Source organism: Aplysia californica, unplaced genomic scaffold, assembly GCF_000002075.1.
Source record: "Aplysia californica isolate F4 #8 unplaced genomic scaffold, AplCal3.0 scaffold00651, whole genome shotgun sequence".
Lineage (NCBI taxonomy): Eukaryota > Metazoa > Mollusca > Gastropoda > Aplysiida > Aplysiidae > Aplysia > Aplysia californica.
This window is the reverse complement of record NW_004797921.1, coordinates 427513-442082: the sequence shown is the minus strand read 5'-3', so window position 1 is coordinate 442082 and position 14570 is coordinate 427513. Positions and strand designations below refer to the sequence as shown.

The window sequence follows — 14570 nt, the reverse complement described above, 5'->3', positions numbered from 1 at the left end:
CACACACACACACACACACACACACACACACACAATGACCCCACACTTAAAGCGACCAGACCTGACCCACCCCATCACTACGATGCATGCGAAAAGTTACAGATTACAATCTCACAATTCCCCCCTACCCCAATTCGAATCCGAACCCCCCCTCCCACAAAATCTCTCTACTAACGAGTCGTTGAACAGCCGCCTGTGGTGTAGTGGTTAGGCGCTTCACTGTCGCACGCAGGGGATCCGAGTTTGATGCCCAAGTAAGGAGAAAAATATGTGAGGCATCGTGGTTAAGTGGCTTGTCAAAATAATGAAACTAGAAAAACGAAATTAGCCGATGTGCAATTTGTTTCTCTTTATTATTTTTTCCCCTTTGGACTCAACACTTCTTTTTTATTATTTTTTTAGTAAGGTTTTATGGCGTTCGCAACTGTGTAAGGTCATGGGAGCGCCGAGGGGTGGATGTCAACAGAGAAGTCCAAACGGGGAATCGGGCTTCCTCTGCTCTCCTCTCTAGCCTCACCAGCACAAAGTCTGCTTCGACTATCAAGGCACCCCGGAAATAGCAGTTCACAAAAGACTGACAAAAGAAGTAGAGGAAAATAACAACAGTAAGGATGAGGAAAGAAAATGCAGCAGTTCCCTCTAAGTTGTACCAGCACAGTATGAGCATGGCATTGATAAATCGTCCCATTCACAATTCTACTGTGCATAAGAACATGCTAATAGCCCCCCCCCCCCCCTTCCTCCTCCTTCCCTCTTTAGGAATGGCCTAAAGACAACTTCATTTTGTAACACTGCCCTGGAAGGGGGGGGGGGGACTTTTTATGTCCTTTTAAAAACACATTTTTATGAGGATTTTTACTAAAATGAACATTGATAAAAGACACCCCCGCACATCACCTTCCAATTCGCCACAGTACTCCCCCCCCCTGCCCCACCCCCGCTATCTCGCCACATCTTCCTATCTCCCACATCTTCCTATCTCCCACATCTTCCTATCTCCCACAATCACCCAAAGAGTTTGCCCATTTCCATATTCATCTAATAACCCGCACAGGCCGTGTCCGCCTCCATTCACCAGACATTATTGTCCTGTGCTGACATTTTGGCGGGAGTCACTGAGTGGAGAAAGAAACTCACTGGAGGCAACCCTGCCCTGCTCCTTTCCTGTTTGCCAAGTCCCCCCCCCCCCCCCCCAATTCCTTCTCCTTGTTTTTTTTTAAATATTTATTTACTTTTAATAAGTATTTCACGGCGCTTGCAACTGCATAAGGTCATATAAGTGCGTGGGACACGAGAAACATTTCCAGATGGTAGGAAAATTTGAATTTCGCCAATGTGGCGGCTGAGGCCTACTCTTATCGATTTTGGACCACCAAAGGATCTTTAATGTGCACAACTTGCACATCTGACCTCCGAGATTTTTAGCCATTGAACAAGAAGGCTTGGTGTAGATCTTTCCGACCAGAAGATCAAGGGTGTGGCTGAAAAACAATAGTAAGAAGGAGCTAAAGAGTTGCAGTAGAAAGGCTGCGGAAAGAGTCAGGGGCCCAGAGGAGGGGGTAACGGAAGTAAGGGGGTGGGGGCAGAAAGTGGAGACGAAAGCAGACGACAGAATATTGCTAGAGAGCTGCAAAGGAGGTGAAATGAGACAATTTTTAGAGAAGAAAGATTTCTGTTGCTATCCGGATTCGAATCCGGGACCTATTGAATGAGAGGCGAACTGTGCACAAAATTTACAGCAGTTCTGGAAGATCACAGGATAAGAAATAACTTTCTTTCCCAAAGTGTTTCATCTAATTTGGCAGATACACAAAGTCAAATATTATTGTTATTTTATATGTTATACAATCATGTAGAGTATACATAATATTATATTATACTTGACTTCTACTGTGTTGAACTTGATCCAGCTGATCTTCAGTTAAGGTTATCTCTTGCTCCGGCCCCAGCAATTCTTCTACTTTACAGATCCCAACAGTTCAGTTGACCTTCAGATGAGTCAGCTGAGCTTTTTTTCCCACTTCCCCATGGACATCAACTCATCCCTGGTACAGTGAAAATTGTCTAACATTGCCGGCCATTCATTGTCCAGGAGAAAAGTGGCCGTCTTAGACAGGCACAATATTATGTCTTACTCAGTGTCGTCATTTAAAAAATGTGTTTAAAGGCAAAGAGGGAAATAGGAAGTGGTCGCTTGTACAGGTGATTGTCTTCTCACAAGTGGTCGCTTGTACAGGTGATTGTCTTCTCACAAGTGGTCGCTTGTACAGGTGATTGTCTTCTCACAAGTGGTCGCTTGTACAGGTGATTGTCTTCTCACAAGTGGTCGCTTGTACAGGTGATTGTCTTCTCACAAGTGGTCGCTTGTACAGGTGATTGTCTTCTCACAATTGGTCGCTTGTACAGGTGATTGTCTTCTCACAAGTGGTCGCTTGTACAGGTGATTGTCTTCTCACAAGTGGTCGCTTGTACAGGTGATTGTCTTCTCACAAGTGGTCATAGGAGAAGGTTCAATAAATTGTACTCGTACATAGATCTATATTTATTCATTCCATGGTTACCTTTCATTTAAAAAAAGAGACAAAAAGGAAATAAAACAACATGAATAAATGAAACACAAACTGCAGTTGTTTGGAAAGAGAAGTGTATTGACATCCAAAACTGAATTAATTACAGACATTCATTCATCACAGAAAGACTGACACTAACAGGGGAACAAATGAGGCCCACAATCAAGGCCTGTCATCAAGGCCCCTGAGCCAAGGCCTGCTCCCAACAAGCAAGCACAAACAACTAGCAATATATTAATATAATGAAAGAACAGTCACAAAGGGAAGAAGCTGTAAATTAAGAACCTTGTTTTATACAAGTAGCAACCAAAGATGTATCTTATCTTAACTTAACAATAGTAACTATGTCTCATTATCTTGTCTTGGCCAGAGACGATTTTCTCAACGGAATCCTTAAGAGGAGAGAAGGGGAGGGGAGAGAGGGGGGATATAAATATCTTGCTCTCCCTCCTACAGTTTGCCCAACTCCCTGGCCAGTGTGGGTGCTACTTACTTGTCACAAACTGTCTAATATAGACTTCTGGTCTACTCTAGTGGCGATATATGTATCATCAGAGTTTGGAACCAGGGGTGGTGGGTGAGTGGGTGGGGAGGGGTTGGGGAGGGGTTGGGAAGGGAATGGGGAGAGGGATCAGGGGGTGGGGGAACCAGAGATTGGAGAGTGGGGAGTGGGGTGGCGGTCTGCTCCTGTCGGGTCTGGTCTGTTGCGACAAAAAAGACCATGAATGATAGTCTTCAGAGGGTGATACCTGCCTTCGACAAACCTCTGAGTGTGTCTTGTAGAGCTGTAATCTCATTCTCAAACACCAACAGCAATCTTTGACAATCACATCAACATACAGGAGTAAAATTTCTCCTATTCCTAGGCGTTCATATTTAGGAAAGTTTTTTCGATTGAATGCACACGACCAATTCTTTCGGAATAATGCTCCCATGTAATCTGTGTGTACAGAAAAGTTGGTCTGATAGGCCTTCAAATATGATTTCTACAAAACAAGATTTTAAAGGAGTGTTTACACTGGAGCATTTTGCCTCTTTGATAATCCAGACTGGCTTACATTTCCTGTGGAACCTCAGTGTGACATTAGGCCGAAAGGAGGAGAAAAAGTTCTCCATCTAAGGACGAGCATGTCAGTTTTGTCTTTGCTTTCTTGTACAACCAACTCCCACCCCCCACCCCGGACACTTTCGAATGAAATCATGACGTACGTACGAAAATAATATTCTCTGAATGAAATCAGTTTCCGAGCTTTACCTCTATTTTAAACAAAATTGTTTTCGAAATCTGTCGCTAGCTGTCTAGTATCCCTACTGCAGTCGAAAAGTAGCACAAGGGAAATAATTCACTAAATACAAACAAGAGTTAAATATTTGCAATTATTATTTCCCCTTGCCGTACAGAGTTATCTGACGCTAGCAACGCTAGTAGTATTGTTTTTACTTTCAAGTGACACGCATAGATATCTGTGTCATAATTTTACATACAATGTGTCAATTTTTGTGAAAATTCTGTCGTCTCGGGAAGAGAATCTAATGGAGTCCAAATTTTTTGTCACAATCATCTAACATTCTACAACAAGAGACTGAGAGGCAGCTTTGAACTTAAACCTTCCAAAACTGGGCCCAATCTACTACCTCAACCACGTCATCAGCACAGAGGTAGATACGAGTCATGATCATTATTGTGTTAATTGCGCCGTAAAACACCTAGCATAGCATATCAGATTATAATATGAGTTCAAGAAAAGCACATCAAAACACTGGAGAGCATTCAGTTGACATTGAAACAGCGCGTCTGGAGGCAGGGAGAGAGAGAGAGAGAAAATAAACCTAGGCTTAAACAATCTATCAACCTGATAGTCATTTATAGAATGTCAATGTTCCACATTATTATATGTACAGGTCTATAGGCTCCTTTTGTAGTGAGAGAGAGAAAGAGAGAGAGAGAAAGAGAGAGAAAAAGAGAGAGAGAGAGAGTCAGATAGAGGGAGAAGGAGAGAGAGAGAGGATAAAAGAGAGTAAGAGAATAGAACCAGAACCACAGATTGGGAAGACATAACAGCAAAGATAAAAACTTGGATGGATGCGTAGGAAGGTACTTGATGTATTCAGAGAAAGCCCTAACGACATTCACAAAAAGCCAGGTCTATGAAATAATTCCACCGACAGTGGACAGTGAAAGCGAGTTCAAAAGTGTAAAAACGAACCAAAACATGAGATGTCAGGCTAAAGGCTCTAGATGGGGTGTTGTCCATCAAAACTTGATAACAGAAGGCACTAAAACACACAGGGAGTTCCCTGAACAACGCGCGCGACTGTCGGTGTGCACACCTCGTGTGTGTGACTGTCGGTGTGCACACCTCGTGTATATGTGACTGATCGAGTGCACACCTCATGTGTGTGACTGTCAGTGTGCACACCTCGTGTGTGTGACTGTCGGTGTGCACACCTCGTGTGTGTGACTGTCAGTGTGCACACCTCGTGTATATGTGACTGTCGGTGTGCACACCTCGTGTATATGTGACTGTCAGTGTGCACACCTCGTATATATGTGACTGTTAGTGAACACGCAGAGAGAGAGAGCACGATATGGTCTGAGGCAGGGTCTATCACCAATGATAGTAAATAACAAGATGGGCCACTCAGCCAAAAAAGTGTCCGCAGGAAGTATGCTCTTTGCTTCAGATGGCGCTGCAGTCTGTTTTGAAGCTCTCTTTCGTTTTTCCAGAAGAAGAATAGGAATAGCACCTCCTTGCGTGCGCAGATCGACTGCTGTTCATCAGCAGTTCCTGTACATTCAGTGCGGAGTTTTAGGGTTTTTTAAAAAATTTTAATGACCTCTCGCCTTTCATTCTAAAGTCAAATTAAACGAAGAAAACCATCACCCTTTCCTCCGGAAGAGGTTTTTTGTCAGCGTAACCATTTTAAAAACGCGTTCTTCCAAAATTTATCCCAAAACTTGCTAGTTTCACTTTGATTTTTAAAAACTCAAGTAGGGTAACTCTGTTCGCAAAGAGTGCGCTTTTGTGAAGAGGGCGCCACCAAATTTTGAGGACACTTTTTTAATTGGCTCAAAGAGAGAAGTGGCCCATCTTGTTATGTACTATCATTGCTATCACCAAGGCTGAGGTGAAAAAAAGTGGTGTCGATTCTTTTTTTCTTTTCTTTTGAAGGAAATGTCGTGGAAAAAGCAATATAGTACTCATCTCCCATACAACAATGAGACAGTTTTTCCACAATATAAAAAATTGAAATGAGTCAGAAGAATTCTTCCCCACGCGCACCAATGTGGCAAATAATGAGGAGACTCGAAATGTTCAAATAATAAAACACTCGTAGTTATAATATGTATATGGAGAAGTTGCTGAGATCAAAATGTACAACGTCTTTGTTTTGTTGTTTCCGCATTTGCACATCAGCAGTAGAATCTTATGAACCCTGCACGTTTCCTGAACGTTGTATATAAGAAAAGGGGGTTGTAAAAGTACACAGCCATCAGGAAGAGAAATTGTCACCAAAAAAAAGAAACCAACCCCAGATCAAAGTATCAAACTGCCAAACTGACAAGAACATGTCATCGTTGTTTGTGTAGACATTGTCTGTCTTCTCCGACATAAAGAAGAAGCATACTCTAATAGGAAACCATCCCTCTCTCTCCAAGGAGAAAACATCGCACTCTAGAGATTTCTACACAAAACATTAAAGATCCAAAGAACAGACAACGATATAGATCTAGCTGTAGCGCTTACAAGTGGAAAGCAGTACATTATGAGAGCAATATGGCTCAATGAATACAGCAAGTTATAAATAGGAACTCGATACTTTCCTTTCAACTTCCAGCAACATTGTGATGAGAAAAGCAAACATTTTATAGAGTTTTCCACTTAACAATAGGTTTTTTTTCTTTCTTCAGAACAAAAGTCCATGAAAAACTAGATAATCATCAAAGACAAAGTGATCTTAAAGCTGTTAAGTCTGCAAGGAACAGTTGCCTTGGTGTTGACTACTCCTTTAGTGAACCCCAAAAGACTGGCAAATCACAGTGTGGAAAAAGATTGCACATTGTGGGGAAATGTTTCATACCAATCTCGCTGTGCACCAAACACTGAAACATCAGCGTCGGCCTGTACCTTCGTGCACAACATTCGTCTATCTCTACCCTGACACAGAATAGACACTGCAGACACCGGTACCCTGACACAAATAAGACAATCGGTTTATCCCATATCTCTCCCCCCCCCTCCCCCAACCCCTGAAAAGCAAGAAACAAACGTCAGTGGTCCGACACACAAGAGACAGTTCATCAGAAATCAACCACAATATCCTTCTGAAAGACACAAGACACATTAAGACTGGGCACAGCTCAGAGACCTTCAACCTATCCATATACTCTTGGTCTAACCAGAGACAAACCTTGCCTTTCATTTTTAAGAAAGATTCCCTTTGAAAAATGTTTTCCCCTGCAGAGAAAATGAAGATATACAAATATTATCAAAATTTTCTTGACAGTCAACGTCTGGAGAAATGAAAGAATCTCATGTAAAGCAGGCTTATTATGCATCAAGTCAAAAGTCTCAACAATGAAATGAAGAAAGGGACATATGGAATACAGGTTTGAAAAATACAGGTGTGGAAAATACAGGTGAACTACCACTCAGGCATGGAACGCCTAAAACCTTCGATACACACGGCCCTTCAGTTCTACAGCTAAATGGCACGTCATCAAAATGTGATATAGCGGACTGGCTTCTACTGCCACCTGGTGTGTGATGTGGATGGATGGATGGTTTCAGGATCGCGGCATCACCAGGCACAGTGGACACACCCCCCACATTTGACCTTGAAGGGTACATGGACATTTGCTACATACTGTCATGGGAACTAAGTAATGTTTTTCTACTCTTTTATCCCAAACAAAGAATATGTCAGTTGTTTTTTTTACTGAACATGATACGTTTAACCATATTATGCAATGCTTACAAGAAAATCTATAAAATTGTGCATGATCTTTACAGATATGTGATTGAATACACAACCTACGCTAAGACTTTGAAGCGATACACCCACAGCCACAGTTAATGTTTTCCTAAGGATATGGTAGCGGCTACAACATTGCCAACAGACTTTTGTGACTTACTTCTCTAACAGCTTTGGGATACATTCAAGCGAAAGAGCAAAGAAAAGGACGGGTGCGTATTGTATTAAGTTCAAATGACAAAGACCTGACAAATTGCTCCTGAATTCCATTAAACTACTGTCACACGAAATGTTGCATAATCACACCTATTTCTTCATTCTCTAATCCAAAATTCATGATGCTGAACAATGAAACGAATGTGTGGAAGGAAAATAAAGCTAGATCGACATGAAATGCAAGAACTAGGGGAAGAAGAGAGGCCTCAGTTTTCTTGGTGCACATCGTCCTGGGTGGCCCGTCCCTCCCCCGAGCTATTGCACTGAGCGCCGCCCATTTCCCCTATACACTTCTCCACCACAGTCTCCGAGCGCGGCAGGCCGGACAAGTTATCCGAGGACACGTCCCGAGACGGAGTCCTGTCATCCTGGGCCGCACCGCCAAGCGGCAGTGACACCGTCGTGTCGCAGGCAATGTCATGACAGCTGAAGTCCTCCGACACTGATGTCAGGCGAGAGTTGCTGACACTGGGGGCACCATCGGTCGTGTTCTCCAATGACAGGCTACAGCTCCCCAGCGACCCACTTTCCTGATCTTCGAAAACGTTGTCCGCACTCGGCTCTCCCGTACTGCCGGGTATCGAAACCTGGAACTGATACGTGTGTCGCGCGCTCCCCTCCGTGTCGCTGTCTCCGCGACTGCGGCTGTAGGAGCGGACGTTGTGGACCACAGTTCTGTCCTGCTCGGAGCAGCCGTCGGGTGAACCGTCAAAATCCTCGTTGGTGCTGTCCAGCATTTGGGACACGTTGGCCGAGGCCACCCACTCCGAGTCGGTGCTGACGATGGAAGAGTTAAGCATCTCCGAGCGCGTCATGCTGTCGTACACGCCTGAGTCGCTCACGCCCGAGATGGACCTTGCGTAGGAGTTGATCATCTCACCAGAAGATGCCAGGTTCGAGTCCATCGTGTTACCCAAGGATGGCATGTCGCTCTCCTCACAGACGTCCCCATCCCCAAGATGACCGGACGTGTACTGCGACAAAATCTCCGGCCCCGCAGAGACACACATCCTGGCTCTCTCATTGGCTGCGTCCAAATTGTCACTGCTGTTCTCTGAGGCGTCTTCTTCTCCCTGCGAAATTCTCTTCCATCTCTTCTGCTTGACCTGTGGGCTGGAAGAAGGCGACCTTGACTCCACCAGTTTCTCGTCTTTCTCCACCACGAAAGTGGCCGACCTTGACCGGAGCTTGCGGTCAGTCTCGCACAAACTCTTGCTGCTCCTCTTCTTCACCCTCATGACAACATCTCCGTTGGGGCCATGGTAGTTAGGGGAGAGGGTTCGATGCCGAGGGTCCGGCGATGTGGTCTCGCTGCGGGCTGGGGAGCGACTCACTTGGCGTTTGCTCAAGCTCTCGCTGGATCCGAACTCGGAACTCTGCGACATTCTCCACATGACCTGCTCGTAATCCATGGAGAGGCGTTTGTTAGCTCGAGACTCCTTGTCGTATTTCCTCATGAGGATCTGGCACTTCTCGTGGAGTTGTCTGAGGGAACAAGAACAGTGCAGTGAATAACACGCGAGTTGTAAACAACGTAGAGAATAACACGCTTGTTGTAAACAACGTAGAGAATAACACGCTTGTTGTAAACAAGACACAGAATAACATATGTGTTGTAGACGACGCAGGGAATATTTATGAGTTGTAAACAACGCAGCAGTGAATATCACGCGTGTTGTAAACAACACAGAGAATAATACATGTGTCGGAGACAGGAACAACTGACAGAATGACACACACATTGTAAACAACAACACACAGAACAATGTGCATGTTGTAAACAAACAATTCAACGACACACAGAAAAAAATGGTAAAATGGTATAGGTTTCGTAGGAGACCAGTACCCGAGACTGGGGACAAGGAGTAAGGATACAGTAGCAGGCACTTCACCTGCCACCTGTCCAAGACAATTGCCTGTACAACTGGCCACTTCCAACTTCTCCTAACAAACGGTAGCCGTCTTGGATAATAAAAATAGGTAAAAGGAGAAACAGTGACTGGATCATTCAGAAGGAATTGCAATACTGGCACAACTGTCAGAAAACAGAAAAATTTGTCAGCAGCATCTACAGTGTAGCAGTTAGGGTTAGGCATATAACTGTTGCAAGCAGGAGACCCGAGTCTGATTCTTGAGAGGAGAGAATTTTTATTGAGTATTTTTGTCTATCTGCTCTGATGTTGTAATGTATACTTTTAAGCATGGATTGGTTGGCCCTGACAGGGAGGATCCAAAGCCCGCCTCCTAAATAATCTAAACTCAGTCAATGGAAGCGTAAAAACACCTATAATTAACCCTTTTATAGCCATACTGTCATGTTGTCATACCGGCTTTTCCCGACTATCCCGCTGTAAAGCCGAACTGGCTTTTACCAGCCTGACACATCCATCTTCAGTGCAGGCTCAGATATAGGAACATTCCACTCTCAATTTAGATGCTGGCGTCCTTGGTATTTGTTGGTGAAATTTCATTGAAATATCTCGCTTGGATCAAAAGTAAAAGTAATTTCTTTGCTGCACCCCCTGAACCTCTGAAAAACACGGAAATAATTCGGTTCTGGGAAGTGGGAAGCCATCAGCTGGCCACTATTTTGGTTCGGCTGGGCTGACCTTCAGACCTATTTATGGCGCTCATATGACCTTATGCAGTTGCGAGCGCCGTAAAAGCTCTACTAAAACTAAAAAGACCTATTTATGGTGCTAAAAAGGATTTAAAAAACCCATAAGAGCTGAGCGTCGACACGCTAAACTTACTTCTCGTGATCGGTCTTGATATTGATGATGGCCTCCAAGTTCTCCACCTTCTGCTGCAGCGAGATGATCTTGTCACGGGCGATCGGGATCTCCTCCAGCTGCAGAGAATCACACAAAAACACACACGGGTCAGCCACGCAAGCACGTCACACACAGATCAGCTACACAAAAACGTCACGCATAGATCAGCAACAATATTCCTAATGACTGCCATGAAAACATCTCTTCAGAAGTACAGAACAAAATAAGAAATACATGTAACTTATCAAAATTCTGTGCTTGTGAAATTATTCAGGTGCGTTAATGAATTTCTCGGGGGGTGGGTTTCTCATCTCTGAATTAAATAACCACTTCGCTACTTTAGAATTACAGAGCGAAATGCTTGCAGCTAAAGGGACTTGAAAACAACAACAACAACAACAACAACAACAACAACAACAACAACAACAACAACCTTAGAATTACAAAATTCTATGTAACATTTTTTGGCCGTCTGTTGTTAGTTACTATGCATGACCATGAGGTCAAAAACCAAATTTCTGTCTGCTCTATCAAAATCGTAAGATTATTCAGAGTCATTATCAAGATATTCAAAGCACAGCATTTGAAAAAGCTTGACTTGTCGTGAAATTTCTCAAAACAAAGTTCTGAGCATAATACATGGATAGAACTTTGTGGTTCTATGGTAGGGACTGGACAAGGTCAGAAGTTTCAAACACTTACAGACACAGACAGAATTGTGAGACACACTGTTGTGTCAGACAGAGACAGAATTGTGAGACACACTGTAGTGTCATGTATCAGACACAGACAGAATTGTGAGACACGTGGTTGTATCATGTGTCAGGCAGACAGACAGAATTGTGAGACATACTGTTGTATCATGTGTCAGGCACAGACAGAATTGTGAGACACACTGTTGTATCAGACACAGACAGAATTAGGAGACACACTGTTGTGTCAGGAGACAAACTGTTGTGTCAGGCACAGACAGAATTGTGAGACACACACTGTTGTGTCATGTGTCAGACCAGGACAGACACACTGTTGTGTCATGTGTCAGGCCAGACACACTGTTGTGCCATGCGTAAGTCAGGACAGACACACTGTTGTGTTATGTGTCAAGTCAAGACAGACACACTGTTGTGTCATGTGTCAAGTCAGGACAGACACACTGTGGTGTCATGTGTCAGGACAGACAAACTGTCGTGTCATGTGTCAGGACAGACACACTGTTGTGCCATGTGTTAAGTCAGGACAGACATACTGTTGTGTCATGTGTCAGGTCAGACACATTGTTGTGTCATGTGTCAGGACAGACACACAGTTGTGTCATGTGTCAGACCAGGACAGACACACTGTTGTGTCATGTGTAAGTCAGAACAGACACACTGTTGTGTCATGTGTAAGTCAGGACAGACACACTGTAGTGTCATGTGTCAGGCCAGCACAGAGCACCTTTCACCCACCTGTTTCTCCAGGTCCATGTTGCGACTGCGTAGTTTGGAGATCTCCTCGTTCCTCATCTCCACCACCGTCTTCAGACTCTCTATCTCTTTGGGCAGGCTGAGGAACGGGGCTAGAGCCATCTGTGGAGTCCGGGAACAGACGAGGTGAGAGGAAGGCTTCAGTTAAGTGTTAGTAATTAGAGTTTTACACTGCTATCAACACAATAAGGTCATTTAAGTACTGAAGATCAGAGGTGTTACTAGCCCTTTCCCCGGAAACTGTGTGTAACACACCCAGGGACCCTGTTTTGGTATCGGTATTTCTAACTACGTACAAGACAAAATGATAAGATTTTATGTAATCGTCAAAATAGTTGAAGTAAATGTGCTCAGCTCTCAAAATAATTGTTCAAGACAAACTTTATCACTTATGACCATGAAAATTTTTTTACCGCGTCCCTAGTAACCTGGGAGTAACACACCCGTACACTTTATATAGTGGAGAAAAATGTCTTTCTCACTAGGGTAACAACCTTACTTGCTTAAAAATGTATACCATTCATGGATTGAACATGAAGAATGGATTAAGAAATATATAAGAAATTATTGATTTTGGTAGCACTTAAAGGAAGTATTTCAGCAAGATTGGTATCTTATCATACTGGCGCACACACATACGAACATGGATATCTGATGGGGATCATAATACGTCGCATGTATGTACCACTAGTATCAATAAAGCGTCTTTAAAAGATAATTCAGGAAGTAGAATAATCAAATATTATAGTCATAGTCTGTTAACAAGGTAGTATAGTCCCAAGACTTAGACTAAACAGTTTTTGCAGGAAAGCACTGAATATTTCTTGTAATTAGTTTGCAGCTCATGCTGCACTTAGACGGTGTCCCGTGGTCTCTTTTGTTTGGAAGGGCAGAAAGAACCAGCTGGGTTTTTTTATGTCTGCCGTCTTTGTTGAATCATCCACAGTATCCAACATTTTCTTTTTGTATAGAGAAAGGCATCTTTTGGAATACCATTTTTTAGGCAGTTTCACGTTTTACTTCGGGATCGTGCCACAGGGAAAGGCTGAGAGTGAAGCGATAACAAAAACAACAACAACAATAAAAACAACAATACCACCACAAGCAGGAACAATTACAAAAACAACAATACCACCACCACTACCACCACCAACAAAAACAACAACAACAATACAACCACCACCACCCTCCAGCAACAATAAAAACAACAATACCACTACCACCAGCAGCAACAACAACAACAACAACAACAACAAAAACTCTGGTGTACTTGAACTTTGAACAACAACAACAACACCAACAACAATACGACCACAACCACCACAACCACCATCACTACCAACAACAGAAACAATAAAAACAACCCTGTTGTACCTGCACTTTGACGTCAGCATCCCTCTGCAACGCCTCCTCACTAGACCTGGCCCTATGACGTAGGTCGTCACACTCTCCTCTCAGAGACTCAACCTTCTCCTGTAACAGGCAAACATGGCGCTTGTGTGAGTGACAGACAGAGGCAGGAGAAGGAAGGGAGGAAGATGTGATTGAGGGAACGTAATAAAGTAAGTGAATTTAGTGTTTAAGGCTATTGGCCCATACCACATCCCATAAAACACTCAACGTAATAATTCATTGAAATAAAAAGGCTAAAGAAAGACAGAAGAAACAAGAATTGGGAGAACCTGTATGATCCATCATAGGAAAAAGGCAAAAGAAAGTAAAGAAAGTAAAGAAGGAATTAAGTAATTTAAAAAAATAATAGAGAGCATTTTCGTTGCGCAAATTCCGTCTATGCTCTTTACAATCTATATTATTACCCCAGTAGACCTAATCGCATTCTGGAACAATCTTAACTTCCTCCGAAGGATACAATGCAAGCTGCCATTTCTACATGCGCTTAACCACAAACACACTGACAATATCTATCGCTGTTTACGACCGGGTACCCATTCCCACCTGGGTGAAAGGAGGACAATTCGTGTAAAGTGCCTTTCCCAAGGACACAACATCGTGCCAGAGGCTCGAACCACCGAACCCGCAACCTCACGATTCCAAGTCCGGTAGTCTACCCGCTAGAGTATCCAAATCTTAATCTCACAATTGCGAGTCCCGTAGCCTAACCAAGGTAAGACAATCCCAAATATTAACTTCCAAAACCCATTTTCCCCCCTCAAAGCGAGTGAGTACTTACGGAGAGTGTGAGTTTGATGCTCTCAAACCGGTGGGTGATATCCTCGAGCTTGTTCCGGTGCTGTTTGTGAAGTTCTGGGGGGAGAGACGGATACACGTTTGAGTTTTGTTTGTTTTTGAAAGCGTTTTACGGTACTTGCAACACAATAAGGTCATATAGGTGCCCAAGATTAGAGGTGTTACAAGCGAGTAATAAACACAAAAAGAAGGAGTAGAGACCAGGACGATATATGTTTGATAGGAAAGAAGGAGCAAACCACACCGGAGCACCCGCCAACCACTCACACGTTTGAAGTAAAATCAAAGACAGAAAACATAACATTATGTGGAGTCAAACAGACAGACACACACACACACACACACACACACACACACAC

General features: G+C 43.4%; 1 protein-coding gene and 1 long non-coding RNA gene across 2 annotated transcripts; both read right to left on the bottom strand.

Moving 5' to 3' along the window:
- Positions 1 to 2627: 2627 nt before the first annotated feature.
- On the bottom strand, positions 2628 to 5261 carry LOC106013092. The gene is made up of 2 exons (XR_004859110.1): positions 5080 to 5261; positions 2628 to 4990 (listed from the first exon to the last, which is right to left on the bottom strand). It is a non-coding gene; the product is annotated as an uncharacterized LOC106013092 (long non-coding RNA).
- Positions 5262 to 5719: 458 nt separating this feature from the next.
- Positions 5720 to 14268, bottom strand: LOC101859887 (the record flags this gene model as incomplete). Its single annotated transcript, XM_013087878.2, is given in 5 exon segments — positions 5720 to 9248; positions 10517 to 10614; positions 11986 to 12105; positions 13378 to 13476; positions 14195 to 14268. Coding segments are annotated over 5 exon segments (1670 nt in total), but the record flags the coding sequence as incomplete, so codon positions are not given.
- Between the last annotated feature and the right edge of the window lie 302 nt (positions 14269 to 14570).